Raw genomic sequence first — 15,204 nt, 5'->3', positions numbered from 1 at the left:
CCCTCGACGAAACCTCGCGAGAGCTCGACAGCCCCCGCCCCGCCCCTCCTCGGGCTGCGATGCTCGGGGCCGCCCACAAAGGGGCCAGGAAGCTGCGGGACGGGTCGGGGTCGGGGTCGTGACCTCCGGCCACACAGCCTAGCTCTCCGCGGGGCCGGGCGGACCCTCAGGGAGCGGCGGCCGAGGTTTAGGGCGGCCCCGGAAGCAGAGCGCCGGCGGCTTTGGTGTGGTCGTGGTGAGAGGAGATCGCGGACAAGCCGCCTTCCCAGCCCAGCACCGTTTTTATCCCCCTCCCCCAGGCTCTCTGTGGCCGGGGCTCCATCAGAGCTGGGTTGGCATTTGAACGTTTTTTTTGTTTTTTGTTTTTTTTTTTTGGAGACAGTCTCACTCTGTCGCCCAGACTGGAGTGCAGTGGCCAGATCTCGGCTCACTGCAAGCTCCGCCTCCCGGGTTTACGCCATTCTCCTGCCTCAGCCTCCCGAGTAGCTGGGACTACAGGCGCCCGCCACCTCGCTCGGCTAGTTTTTTGTATTTTTTAGTAGAGACGGGGTTTCACCGTGTTAGCCAGGATGGTCTCGATCTCCTGACCTCGTGATCCGCCTGTCTCGGCCTCCCAAAGTGCTGAGATTACAGACGTGAGCCACCGATCCGGGCCCTTGCACGTATTTTCTTATGAACACACAGGTAGCAGCACTTTGATTACAGTAATTTATATGGAAGTTATTTTAAAATGACTTTCCCCTTCTGTTCCTCATGTAGGCTGTATATTTCATCTGCAGCACGCTTTCTCCCAAGAATCTCAAGCACACACAGGAAACCAGAGAATAACATCACTGAGGCTTGAACACATCCAGAGACCAAGGGCGTCACTGGCAGAAAAGCTTTTAGGCGGATCCACAGGCCCGAGAGCCACCCCGCCCAGAGACGTGGCTTCCTATGAGCAGTTCACACGCGGCTCTGCAGCACCCACAAGCGGGGCCAGGGGCTGGTTTTCGTAGTTCACAGTCTGCAGGGATCTTAGCAAAAATATGGCCGTGGTAAAAGTGCCTAGACCAGGCTCAGTGAGTAGGAAGACTAGTTAGGCTGATGAAAAGCTCTGATGATGTGTGTGATTAAAAGTAGGAAAATGTGGTTGCCAGATAAAATATTTTACCATATAGTGAGGGGCAGAATGTGGAAACCATTTATTTTAAATGTTTGTTCCTGCAGTGTTTAAAATATAGGAGATATAGTCTGATTATAAAGAAACTGCTCTTGGCCGGGCGCGGTGGCTCACGCCTGTAATCCCAACACTTTGGGAGGCCGAGACGGGCGGATCACAAGGTCAGGAGATCGAGACCATCCTGGCTAACACAGTGAAACCCCGTCTCTACTAAAAATACAAAAAATTAGCCGGGTGTGGTGGTGGGCGCCTCTAGTCCCAGCTACACGGGAGGCTGAGGCAGGAGAAGGGCGTAAACCTGGGAGGTGGAGCTTGCAGTGAGCTGAGATCCGGCCACTGCACTCCAACCTGGGCGACAGAGCAAGACTCCGTCTCAAAAAAAAAAAAAAAAAAAAAAAAAACTGCTCTCAATCTATTTGTATGTCTTCCCTCTAGTTTTAAAATATTAAACAATTAACTCAATATTTAATTTTACCTCTAGTCATGTTATTAGGCTGGGATAATAAAAAGGACTGTTGAACTTCACATCTGCCATCTATAACACATTCTTAATGAAGCAATCTTGCACCAGGGGATTTATCAACTCTGCCAAATTTCCTAAAATTACCAAATGGAGAAAAAAGAGCTGGTCCCGCCTCTCACCAGGCACAACCAGGTACAGTAACTTAGGGTATTTCTTGTGTTCGTGTTTTGCCCTCACCACTGCAAAGACCTGTTCTTGGCTGAAGCCAGGCTGGCCCCAGCCAACGTGAGGGAGCCTTCATTTGACCTTCCCCAGAACCGTGAGCATTTCCACTTCTCCCTTTACTGCACTGTATACGTAAAGGGACTCATGTTTGCTGGATGTGTATATTTTGTAAACCTAGCTAGCAAAATGTCCAAATGTTTCTTCCCCCCAAGTCAATTTTTTAACACCTGATTCATTACTTCCTGTTATTGCAAAGTTCTGAAAAATGATTTTGAAAAAAAGGATTTTAGAATTCAGCTGTTTGATGAAATTATCTTTAAATAAAATCTTACATGAATTTTAAGATACAGTGAAATACACTTGTAAAATAGTTTGATTTTACATGACAAATTATATCATAAAGAAAATCTAGCTTCCTACACATTAGCCAGCCTGTTGAAATGTTCTGTTTGATACATGTAGAGAACTTTACAGCCAAAGCAAAGCAGTAAGAAATAATCTCCAAACCTTTCTTCATGTGGGCTGTATACTATGTAACTTTACTTTTGCTTAACTGAACACTTCCATCTGTGAATGTGGCCCCAGGCTACATTTTACTTGGTAGCCCCTATCTCATTGGTAGATGACAGTGACTTGAAGAAGCTGGTGACCATAACACTTCCAAGTATTTCCCTTAAGGATAACATGGCCACTGTAGTTAGCGAGAAGGACACCTTTTTAGGAGAAACTTGTCATGAGATACTGAAGAACTGGGTAGTAACAGGAACAATACTTGGCAGTATGATGACACATTGTTTTTACTCTCAGGAGGCCTAAACACTGATGTTAGCACTGCTGCTAATCTGAATTACAGCTTAGTCAAGTGTCTGAACCCTTTGCATTTTGTGTCGTAAAGCACTGTCAACAGAGTAATGGCTCACCTACCGGACATTCACTTACAGAAACCAAAAAAATCCTAACAGTGATCAGTGAGAAAACTAAATGGTTTTCTTTTTTTTTTTCCTCTGGCAGGAAAAATAAATGTAAAAACTCAGCACTTTATTAATATAATACTTTCATTTTAGTTGTTTTAAAAATAATTAAGTTCAGGGCCGGGCGCGGTGGCTCACGCCTGTAATCCCAGCACTTTGGGAGGCCGAGGGGGGCGGATCACAAGGTCAGGAGATCGAGACCACGGTGAAACCCCGTCTCTACTAAACATACAAAAAATTAGCCGGGCGCGGTGGCGGGCGCCTGTAGTCCCAGCTACTCAGGAGGCTGAGGCAGGAGAATGGCGTAAACCCAGGAGGCGGAGCTTGCAGTGAGCCGAGATCGCGCCACTGCACTCCAGCCTGGGCGACAGAGCGAGACTCCGTCTCAAAAAACAAAAACAACAAAAAAATAATAATAATTAAGTTCAGTCACTTGATTTTCTACCCCCAACTCAAGACAGGGGAGGCACACATGATGCCTGACAGAGAGACAGAAAAGCCATTTAAAAATGAAAACAAGAAAACACATTAGTTTGAGTCTAATTTAGCATGGGGTAACTCATGGTCTCTAAGTGTATTACTGTGTTAACTTCCAGCACAGTATCTGATTTCACTGTGATGACTGCAGACAGGATGGGGTCTGAACGCTGGTCTTCAGCGCACCATACAACAGTGCTAGACCCTCAACTGTATGAAGGGGAAGAAAGCCCTCCTTAAAAGATTTACTGGAGTTAACACCTGGGGATCCTCAAGAAATGAACGCTACCACTGTTCTGCTTCAGAAGGTAGAAATACAGGGAATACACTTTAGATAGGTTAAGATAAAAAGTTTTGTGTTTAAGGCAGTTCGGTTGCCTGGAAAATTCACTTCTGTATAATGCCTAATTTGTTAATGATGCTGTGAGTAGATGCTTTGTAGTAACTATACAAGTTTGTTTTTCTTTTATGAAAAAGTAGAGTAATGTGTCCTCTGACGTTAGGAGTAGGAGCGTTTGAATAAAGGACTTTAAACCAATGAAGCATATAATCCTCTCTCTTTATTAGAATGACGAAAAGAGTGGCGGCGGTGTTTGCTTGTACAGTTATCACCTAGGAGTCATATCAAGATTCTAAAATAGTTTGATTTTACATGACAAATTATATCATAAAGAAAATCTAGCTTTATGATTTTCTGTTACAATGGCTGTTCGATTCTTTGAGCTTTTTAAAGCATCACAAATGTATTAATGTTTATTATCTTAAATACTATGACTTTCAAAAGTAAAACTGAATTTTGATAAGTATTGCAAACAATTTTATATGACTATTATTTAGCTATAGTTTTTTTTTTCTTTTTTGAGACAGTCTCGCTCTGTCCCCCAGACTGGAGTGCAGTGGTGCAATCTCAGCTCACTGCAAGCTCCGCCTCCCGGGTTCCCGCCATTCTCCTGCCTCAGCCTCCCGAGTAGCTGGTACTACAGGCTCCTGCCACCACACCTGGCTAATTTTTTGTATCTTTAGTAGAGACGGGGTTTCACCGTGTTAGCCAGGATGGTCTCGATCTCCTGACCTCGTGATCTCCCTGCCTCGGCCTCCCAAAGTGTTGGGATTACATGCGTGAGCCACCATGCCCAGCCTATAGTTTTTTTTTAAATATGACTAATATTTAAAGAGAGCAGTGATGTCATAGAAAACGGCAGGGCAGGAAGCTTCGGGGATTGAATTGATTGGTTCTTCTCCAAAACCACCATTAAGCTGGACAAAAAATTAGCAGAATCAACTGTTTTCTAACTCTGTCACCTCATCAGATGCTTACTGCAACCCGGGGAAGGCTTGATGATGCAAAGGCTGCAGCTTTTTGGTTCAGAGGGTGGTGTGGATGGACAGCCCATGTACCTGCTGCAGCCTGTCCTCAGCGAGGACCCTGTGCATTTTGGTCATATAATGGTGCCCTGAGGGACCAGCGTAGATGCGTGCCTTTGTCTCGACCCCTTAGGCTGCAGCAATTTCCCCAATACCATCTGTCAGAAAATTTAGAGACATACACTTTAAAAAAAGAAAAAAAACACGAGGTCAGGAGATCGAGACCATCCTGGCTAACACAGTGAAACCCCATCTCTAGTAAAAAATACAAAAAACTAGCCAGACGAGGTGGCGGGAGCCTGTAGTCCCAGCTACTCGGGAGGCTGAGGCAGGAGAATGGTGTGAACCTGGGAGGTGCAGCTTGCAGCTAGCTGAGATCGCACCACTGTGCTCCAGCCTGGGCGACAGAGTGAGACTCCGTCTCAAAAAAAAAAAAGATCCAGATATTGGGCCAGCCACGGTTACTCATGCCTGTAATCCCAGCACTTTGGGAGGCTGAGGCGAGAGGATCATCAGAGCCCCTGAGTTCAAGACCACCCTGGGTAACATAGTGAGACTGCGTCTCTACAAAAATAAAAATAAATAAATTAGCCAGGCATGGTGGTGCATTCCTGTAGTCCTAGCTACTTGGGAGGCTGAGGCGAGAGGACCCCTTGAGCCAAGGAGTTAGAGGCTGTAGTGAGCTATGATCATGCCACTGCACTGCAGCCTAGGTGACACAGACCTCATCTCAAAAAAAAGAAAAGATCCAGACACTTAAGGAAATCTCTGTCAGGCTACAGGCTGACCAGAGAGACAATAAAAAGACCAGGAACCTCAGGAATACAGACTTTGCAAAAATAACTTGGAAAATTCACTACACAAATGAACTGCAGCCCTCAACATGTAACAGAAGCAATCCTTGAGGAAAGGGATACTGTGATTTCCAGAGCTACTGCAGTGTCATATTCAAACTGTACAGTTCTCAACACAAAATTACAAAGCACACAAATAAAATGGAAAATATGGCTGACTTATGGGAAAAAAAGAATATGACAGAAACTGTCCCTGAGGAAGCCCAGATATTAGAATTACTAGTCAAAGATGTTCATCAACTGTATTAATATGCTCACAGGGCTAGCAGAAACCCTGGAAAACGGACTAAAGGAACCAGGAGAGTGATGTATGAACAAACAGAAAATGTGAACAGAGACAGAAATGATAAAAAGGAACCAAACAGAAACTCAGGAACTGAAAAACACAACAGCTGAGATCACAGCATTCACTGGAAGGATTCAGCACAGACTTGAGCAGGCAGAATTAGCAAAGGTGAAGAGAAGGCAGTTGAACTTACCCAGTCTGAGGAGCACAAGAACAGAACCTATGGGACACCATCAGAAATACCAACACACGCATATAGGAATCCCAACAAGAGAGGAAAAGGGCAAACAAACAAAAACAACAACAAAAAAAACCCTAAAGAAATAATGGGCCGGGCGCGGTGGCTCAAGCCTGTAATCCCAGCACTTTGGGAGGCCGAGACGGGCGGATCACGAGGTTAGGAGATCGAGACCATCCTGGCTAACACGGTGAAACCCCGTCTCTACTAAAAAAAAATACAAAAAACCAGCCGGGCGAGGTGGCGGGCGCCTGTAGTCCCAGCTATTCGGGAGGCTGAGGCAGGAGAATGGCGTGAACCCGGGAGGCGGAGCTTGCAGTGAGCTGAGATCCGGCCACTGCACTCCAGCCCGGGTGACAGAGCGAGACTCCGTCTCAAAAGAAAAGAAAAAAAAAAAAAAAAAAAAAAGAAATAATGGCCGGAAAGTGAGGAAGCACATCAAAAGCCAAAATCGGCCAAATGCAAGGCCTCTCGCACCAAACAGTTGGTCAAGTTGTGAATGCAAAGGAAAAGTTATTGAAGGAAATTAAAAGTGCTTCTCCATTAAACACACAAAAGAAAGTGAAACAGCCTCATTGCTGATAGGGAGAAGGTCTGAGTGATCTGGATACAAGACCAAACGAGACACAACATTGCTGTAAGCCAGCCTAATCCAGAGCAAGACCCTAACTCTCTTCAATTCTATGAAGGCTGAGAGAGGCGAGGGAGCTGCAAAAGAATAGGTAGAAACTAGCAGAGACTTTTCATGAGGTTTAAGGACAGAAGCCATCTCCACAACATAAAAAGTGCAAGACGGAACAGCAATTGCTGATGGAGAAGCCATCTAGATGGTCTAGCAAAGATCATTAATGAAGATGGCCACATTAAACAGCAGATAATCAAGGCAGACAAAACAGCCTTATATTGGAATATGATGCCATCTAGGACTCTCATAGCTGAAGAGGAGTCGATGCCTTGTTTCAAAGGACAGGCTGACTTGTGAGGGGCTGATGCAGCTGGAGGCTTTAAAGCCAATGCTCATTCACATTTTGAAGAAAATCTGAGAGCTAAGTCTATTCTGCCTGCGCTTTAAAAATAGAAAAAGTTTAGGTGACAGCACCTCTGTTTACAGTATGGTTTACTATTTTAAGCCTACCCTTGAGACCTACTGTTCAGAAAATGATTCCTTTCAAAGCATCACTGCTCATTGACAATCTGACAATGCACCTGGTCACCCATGAGCTCCGTGGGAGATGTACAAGACGAATGCTGTTTGCATGCTGCTAACACATCCATCTGCAGCTCACGGATCAAGGAGTCATTTTGAATTTCAAGTCTTATCTTTTAGGAAATACGTTTTGTAAGGCTATAGCTACCATAGAGTGATTCCTCAGACGGATCTGGGCAAAGAACACAGAAAACTTTCGGGAAAGGATTCACCATTCTAAATGCCATTAAGAACATTTGTGATTCATGAGGAGTGGTCAAAATGGGAGTTTGGAAGAAGTTGCTTGCAGCATGTGGTGATCTAATAGCAAGATAACTAAAATTAGAAGTGGAGCTGGGCGTGGTGGTGTGTGCCGGTAATCCCAGCTACTTGGGAGGCTGAAGTGAGAGGGCTGCTTGAACCCAGGAGTTCGAGATGAGCCTGGGCAACACATGAGACTCTGTGTCAAAAAATATACAAATAAATAAAAAAGAAATAAAATCTAAAAATGGAGCCTAAAGATGTGACTGAATTGCTGCAATCTCATGATAAAACTTTAATAGATGAGGAGTTGCTCTCTATGGATAAGCACAGAAAATAGTTTCTTAAAACGGAATCTACTCCTGGTGAAGATACTGAACATTGCTGAAACAACAACAAAGGATTTAGAAGATTCCATAAATTTCGCTGATAAAGCAGCGTTGGGGTTTGAGAGGATTAACTCCAGTTTTGAAAGACGTTCTACTGTAATACGTTGTCAAACAGCATCACATGCTACAGATAAATCTTTCATCAAAGAGTCAATCAATGCAGCAAACTTCACTGTCTTATTTGAAGAAGTTACCAGTCAGTCACCCCAGCCTTCAGCAACCATCATCATCAGCCACCCACATGGAGGCAAGACCCTCCGTTAGAAAAAGATTACAACTTGCTAAGGGTTTCAATGTTAAAGGCATTTTTTTTTACAATAAAGTGTTCTCTTTTTTTTATTATTTTTATTTTTAGATGGAGTCTCACCCTGTTGCCCAGGCTGGAGTGCAGTGGTGGGTGTGCTGTCCAGCTCACTGCAATCTCTGCCTCTGGGGTTCAGGTGATTCTCCTGCCTCAGCCCCCCAAGTAGCTGGTATTACATGCACGTGCCACCACGCCCGGCTGATTTCTGTATTTTAGTAGAAACAGGGTTTTGCCATGTTGGCCAGGCTGGTCTCGAATTCCTGAAAGTATTTTTAAATTAAGGTGTGTACACTGTTTTTTGGACATAATGCTATTACGTACTTAATAGACTACAGTATAAACGTAACTGTTATATGTACTGGGAAACCAAACAATTTGTGAAACTTGTTTTATTGTGATATTTGCTTTATTTCGCCAGTTTGGAACCAAAACTGCAATGTCCCCAAGACATGCCTGTAGGTACACCAGTCCATACTGATAAATGACTGAATAAACAGGAGAGAAGAAACAAATCTTCAAGAAGAATAACATGCACAGATACTGCTCTCTCCCGGGGTTGGAGCTTCAACCTCCTCAACCCACAGAGTATGGAAAGGGAAAAACAGGAACTTGACAGTGGAGAAACCTGGCAGACACCACTGTGACCAGGTGGCCAAGGTGAGCACTGCCTGGGATAGGTGATGTGGTGGTTACAACCACCCAGCAGGATGTGATGAGAAAGGTGCTTGAGAAACATCAGACCAACTCCAATGGAGGGACATTCTTCAGACTGCCTGGCCAGTACTCCTCAGAACTGTCAGGGTCATGAGAAACAAGGGAAGTCTGAGGAACTGTCACAGGCGAGAGACCGCAAAGGAGACGGGATGACTAAATGTAGTGTGTGCCTGGATGGGACTCTGGGACAGAAAGCAGACATTAGGGAAAAACTGGTGAAATCCAAATAAAGGCTGGATTTTAGTTAATGGTAACTACCAACGTTGGTTTCTTAGTCATGACAAATGTTCCATGGTAACGTAAGAGGTTAACAATGGGGGAAACTAGGTGAGGGGCACATAGAAGCTCTCTGTACTCTCTCTGCCATTTTTCTGTAAATCTCAAATTAGACCAAAATAAAAGTTTATTGGAAAAGAAAAATAAAAAAAAAGACATAACAGATGGTTTACCTTCTTTATTCCACTATGTATAACTATTTTGTAGGTTCAGAGAATCAGAACACATCTGTTGCAAAGGTGTGCGATCCAGTCTCTTAAGGCGGGTCTCTGTTCCTAAATGTAGAGATGCAGTTTGGAGTCACGTTAGGAAGTGGGACGTTCTTAAGCCATGGAGAGGATGGGAGAGAATACTAACCTACAGCGGGACCAGGACCACTGACTGGAGTCACGTGCTGTGGTCTGACATAGACGTCTCTAACATCATGTCACTTTCATTCATTTCAATTTCAAAGGTTTCTTCCAAGGAAGGTCTGGAATCTGGAGTTTTCCTTGAGGTTTCCAATGGCGTAAGCCCCGTTTCTTCTGCAGTCTGTTTTTCTACTTCAAATTCCCTGAAATCCCACGGAGGTGAAATAATGTTTTTTAGTGTCTTCATTGTATGCACATCAAAGTCATAACATTTTAATTTGTCTTTAATGTCTGCTCCTAAAAAGAAATACTATAATTAGAATAAAATAAGAAATTCCATCATTTATCATTTCTATTGTTATATAACACCATCTCTATCATTTAAGTCACATTATACTATTTAGAATAAAATATAAAACTCCATCATTTATCTATCATTTCCATCATTATACACCATCTCTATCATTTAAGTCAAATTATACTTTTAAGAGCACAAGTTGAGAGCAGAAGGAAAACAACATTCCAATCTTTTCTTTTTCATTTGTCTTCCACCATTTGCAATGGAGGTGTCAGGAGACTTTTAGAAGCACAGGCAGTTGCAACTCCAGGGTTTCAACAGCTGCCCTATTTCCAAGGCCTCCTAAATACGGATGAGGCCTGTGGGCAACTTTTTCCTCTGCTGTTACAGATAAGACCTGCATTGTGTGGCCGCGAGGGGTGGCTCACACCTGTAATCCCAGCATTCTGGGAGGCCGAGGTGGGCAGGGAAATTGAGACCATCCTGGCTAACACGGTGAAATCTCGTCTCTACTAAAAAAAAATACAAAAAAATTAGCCGGGTGTGGTGGTAGGCGCCTGTAGTCCCAGCTACTCAGGAGGCTGAGGCAGGAGAACGGCGTGAACCTGGGAGGCGGAGCTTGCAGTGAGCTGAGATCGTGCCACTGCACTCCAGCCTGGCTGACAGAGCTAGATTCCGTCGCAAAAAAAAAAGAACTGCTGCGCCCACTGGGTATAGTCACCAATCTTATGCACACAGAAGCCACAATGAAATAAAATTCATTTCCCATATATTAAAACCTTAAGGGTGATATAAATTTGAACAGATCTGAACAGATATATTAGGTACAATCATTCGACATAAACAAAATGAGTTTTACACAGTTCAAACCAATAGCTTTCAGGAATAGGTAGTTTGGCAGATAATGACATGCAAACCTTCTAGAAATAAAAATGACATGAATGGTAAATCTCTTCTGCAAGGTCAAGGAGACGTCCCTCTGACTCATTATCAACTCTCCAGCCTTTATTTAGCTTCCTATGAACTTGCCTTGAACAAATGACGAAACTAAGGCTCAGACTTGCCTTTCTTGCCACAGAGCTGCCGAGGGGCAGAGCTGAGGTTTCAACCCAACATCTCTAGGAAACCAGAGTTTACATTTGTTTTTTTAAAATTGAGCTAAAACCAAGAGTCAAGTGTGAATCTCCTTAAGCACACGACTGAATGAACGCTACGTACATGCATCCCACATGACCACCGCCAGAAGGGCACAGAACACGCACAGCTCCTTAAGACCACCCTGTGCCCACTCCTGGTCAATACTGCCAGCTTTCCCAAGCCTGAAGTAAGCACTATATGGACTTTTCTATCACTGCCAATTAGTTTTGTTCATTACTAACTGATATGGTTTGGATCCGTGTCCCACCAAATCTCAGGTTGAATTGTAATCCTCTATGTTGGAAGGTGGGGCCTGGAGGGAGGTGATTGGATCATGGGGGTGGTTTCTCCTGAATGGTTTAGTGCCATCCTCTTGGTGCTGTTCTCGTGACAGTCAGTTCTAGTTGTTTAAAGTCTGTGGCACCTCCTCCCTTTCTCAATCCCTCCTGTTCCAGATATGTGAAGTGGTGGCTCCCCACTTAGCCTTCTGCCATGATTTCAGGTTTCCTGAGGCCTCCCCAGAAGCCAAGCAGATGCCAGCATCATGCTTCCTGGATAGCCTGCAGAACTGTGAGCCAATTACACTTCTTTTCTTATAAATTACCCAGGCTCAGGTATTTCTTTATAGTAACGTGAGAATGGACTAATACACTAATCTTATAAATGGAAGTAATCAGTAGATATTCATATTTTTGTCAAAAATCTGTGAAATTTGCCAGGCGTGGTGGCTCACGCCTGTAATCCCAGCACTCTGGGAGACCGAGGCAGGCAGATCACCCGAGGTCAGGAATTCAAGACCAGCCTGGCCAACGTGGTGAAACGCCATCTCTACTAAAAATACAAAAACTTAGCTAGGTGGGGTGGCATGCGCCTGTAATCCTAGCTACTTGGGAGGCTGAGGCAAGAGAATTGCTGGGACCCAGAAGGCAGAGGTTGCAGTAAGCTGAGATTGCACAACTGCACTCCAGCCTGGGCGACTGAAACTCCCTTTCAGAAAAAAAAATAGTAATAATTAAAAATTTTTAAAAATCTGTAAAATTGATCCATGTTTCTAAATGATTCAGTAGTATGAACATGCCACAATTTATTTCTCCTCTCTCCTACTGGTGGACGTTTGAGTCATTTCCAGTTAGGTGCTATTATGAATAAAGCTATGAATACTCTTGTTTGTGACCTTTAGTGGACAGAAGCACTTGCTTCCGTTGGGCTCACACCTGGGAGCACAACTGCTACATCCCAGAATCAGTATGGTCAATCATCACCCTCATACCCACTCCAATGAATCACACCTCCCAGCACCCTCACCCTGGTACAGCCCCTCCCACAGTGACTCTGAGCTTATGAGACTTGTACTGACGGAACCGAACGTGATGGAAGTGATGTTGTGCAACTCTGAATTTTCAAGAGGTCCTGAACTTCGGTTCTTGTCCTTTAGAACCCTGAGAACATCGTGCTACAAAGAAACCTAAGATGAAAGCCCCAGAGAAAGAGACTTAGCACCCAAGCTGAGCTCCCTACTGGAAAATGATACCATTTTAGACCATCTACCCAGTCAAGTATCTGCTAACCACAGCTGCATGAGTAAACCTAGAGAAGACCCACAAATGGGTCACTCAACCCACAGAATTATAAAAATAACACACTGTTGGTTGAGGTTTTGGAGTGGTTAGGCAGCAATAGAGAACTGATATAATAGGCTTAGCTTTACTATGATGTTAAGCAGTTTTCCAAAAAGTCTTTACCCTTTATAACCCACTAGTAGTCAATCTACGAGAGTTCCAGTTGCTCCACATCACACCAATACCACGTACTGTACTTTTAGCCATTCTGGTGGGTGTGTACTGGTTTCTCACTGTGGTTTTATTTATATTACTTTTCTGAGACAGGGTTTTCACTCTGTTGCTCAGGCTGGAGTGCAGTGGTGTGATCACTGCAGCTTTGATATCCTGGGCTCCAGTAATCCTCCAGCCTCAGCCCTGAGTAGCTGGCACTAGAGGCACACACCATCACTATGGTTTTAATTTCATTTCCCTGATAAGTAATGATGTTGAGTGCCTTTATTTGCTTCTTAACTGAGGCAGAATAGGGTCTAAAGACAGGGCGCCTTCACTTCAGCCTCTGATTGGTCACAGTCTTCATTTGCATAGGGTGTAACTTCACTTCAGCCTCTGATTGGCCACAAACCAATCCTTCATTTGTATAGGGTGTGACCAACAGGAAACCCCTAAGGGTACTTAAACCCCAGCTGGGGCTCATCAGCTACTTGCTGAAGCCGGCTCCCACTCTGTGGTGTGTGCTTTCACTTCAATACACCTATGCTTTTGTCTTCCACTGCTTTGTGTGTTTTGTCCAATCTTTTTTCACCATGCCAAGAACCTGGACGACTTGTAGTGAAGACCTTCCACACCAGTAACATATTTTGGTGAGCCAGTCAGGAGGTAAGCCCAAATTTTGGGATTTATTTTTCTTTTATTTTTCCCTTTTTCCTCTCTAGAGAGCCTTCATTTGTGGGCATGAGCTGGAGCTATCGCCATGTGGCGATAGCTGTATACAGGGGAACTCCCCGCCTCGCTATTTCCCTTTTCCAACTCGGGATCCTCAGTGGATAGCACCTAAGCACAGAGACAACTGCGGGTCTCTGGCTGGGGACACTCTGGTGAAGTGAAAGATTTCCGTGTGGAAGTGCCTGGCCACCACTGCCCAGTTTGGATGAGGGACCCAAGTCCTTTTCTTGTTTTCAGTCTTTCAGTGGCCATTTCCTACCTAATTGCTCCTTGGTAACTGAGGGCAACTGGCTGGGGTTACCTAAATTTCTTGAGGTTCTCCTTGGAGGAATGAGAGAGTACCTAAGGCAGTAAACTATGATAAATTAAGGGAGGTTACACAGGACAAGGAGAAAAATCCAGCCATGTTTCATGGCAGGCTGGAGGAGGACTTTAAAAACATACCAATCTGGACCCTTCCTCTCCCAAAGACAGTGTTGAGCCCTCTTTTATTCCTAGTATTACTACTTTTGGTATGAACTTTCTTTTTTAGTGATTATGTAGAAGTTTATACATTCTAGTGACTGCTTTAAACAACCTATATTGTATCATTTTCAAGCCCACAGAAATGTATAAGGCATATAATTTTGACACTTTTCAATTATTTTTAAGGTTATAAGCATGTAAAATACTGTTAATATATATAAGAATATGCATAACTACCGATATATAGGTTTATTTTTTTTTTGAGATGGGCTCTGTCACCCAGGCTGGAGTACAGTGGTGCAATCTTGGCTCACTGCAACCTCTGCCTCCCGGGTTCAAGTGATTCTCCTGCCTCAGCCTCCCGAGTAGCTGGGACTACACACGTGTGCCAGTATGCCTGGCTAGTTTTGTTTTTTGTTTTTCTTTTTTTAGTAGGGGCAGGGTTTCACCATGTTGGCCAGGTAAGTCTTGACCTCCTGACCTCTGCCAGCCTCGGCCTCCCAAAGTGCTGGGATTACAGGCGTGAGCCACCATGCCCGGCCTAAATAGCTTCTTTTGAGAGATATTCTCTAAATTTTCATCCAGAGTAGATTCACTACAGTTTATTAGGTGTGCTTCTCGATACATTGCCTGAATGTTTTAAAGTACATAGAAATTTGAATACTGTTTAACCTCATACATTCCTTTGTTTATAGATTGTTTAATATTTCTAAGGATTAAAGACATCACAGCCCCCTCTAAGATTCAGTAATATTAATAAAATTTGAGACACATAAGGATAGAACCCAACACATTCAGAGAAAAATTGTTTATACTGCTGTAGAGCCGAAAATGAAACCCAGGTTCTAAGGGGACAGGGAAACTGTTTGTTAAGTGTGCCATGAGCTACCACACCAGTACATCAGTGACTGGGCATAGAGCAGGCACAATTACAGGATGGTTAAGAGAGTGAGCTGTGGAGCTTAACTCTATGTGAACATGCATTTTTTTTTTTTTTTGAGACGGAGTCTCGCGCTGTCACCCAGGCTGGAGTGCAGTGGCCGGATCTCAGCTCACTGCAAGCTCCGCCTCCCGGGTTCACGCCATTCTCCTGCCTCCGCCTCCCGAGTAGCTGGGACTACAGGCGTCCGCCACCTCGGCCGGCTAGTTTTTTGTATTTTTTAGTAGAGACAGGGTTTCACCGTGTTAACCAGGATGGTCTCGATCTCCTAACCTCGTGATCCGCCCGTCTCGGCCTCCCAAAGTGCTGGGATTACAGGCTTGAGCCACCGCGCCCGGC

At 44.3% G+C, this 15,204-nt stretch overlaps 1 protein-coding gene and 1 long non-coding RNA gene across 20 annotated transcripts in view; one reads left to right on the top strand and one right to left on the bottom strand.

Moving 5' to 3' along the window:
• The first annotated feature begins 61 nt into the window (after positions 1–61).
• On the top strand, positions 62–3,836 carry LOC102139071 (uncharacterized). 2 transcript variants are annotated; one of them, XR_012426657.1, is made up of 3 exons: positions 62–331; positions 1,644–1,817; positions 3,418–3,836. It is a non-coding gene; the product is annotated as an uncharacterized lncRNA (long non-coding RNA). The 2 variants fall into 2 exon arrangements; XR_012426656.1 differs by having other exon boundaries at positions 62–684; positions 3,418–3,606.
• Positions 3,837–8,568: 4,732 nt separating this feature from the next.
• The window catches only part of CDC16 (cell division cycle 16), a 41,204-nt gene continuing 34,568 nt past the window's right edge, over positions 8,569–15,204 (bottom strand). For 6 of the 18 annotated variants that reach the window (XR_012426641.1, XR_012426647.1, XM_045377569.2 and 3 more), the window contains one exon: positions 9,335–9,818. Coding sequence is in view for 9 of the 18 variants with exons in the window: in XM_045377569.2 (XP_045233504.1) it covers positions 9,559–9,818 (260 nt within the window). In the remaining 9 variants the exon portion in view is untranslated. Of the gene's footprint in view, positions 8,975–9,334; positions 9,819–15,204 lie in introns of those variants that run through there. The other 12 variants (XR_012426642.1, XM_045377570.2, XM_074021555.1 and 9 more) reach the window with 6 other exon arrangements.

This window comes from Macaca fascicularis, chromosome 17 (assembly GCF_037993035.2).
Source record: "Macaca fascicularis isolate 582-1 chromosome 17, T2T-MFA8v1.1".
Classification (NCBI taxonomy): Eukaryota; Metazoa; Chordata; class Mammalia; order Primates; family Cercopithecidae; genus Macaca; species Macaca fascicularis.
This window is presented reverse-complemented; position numbering and strand designations above follow the sequence as displayed.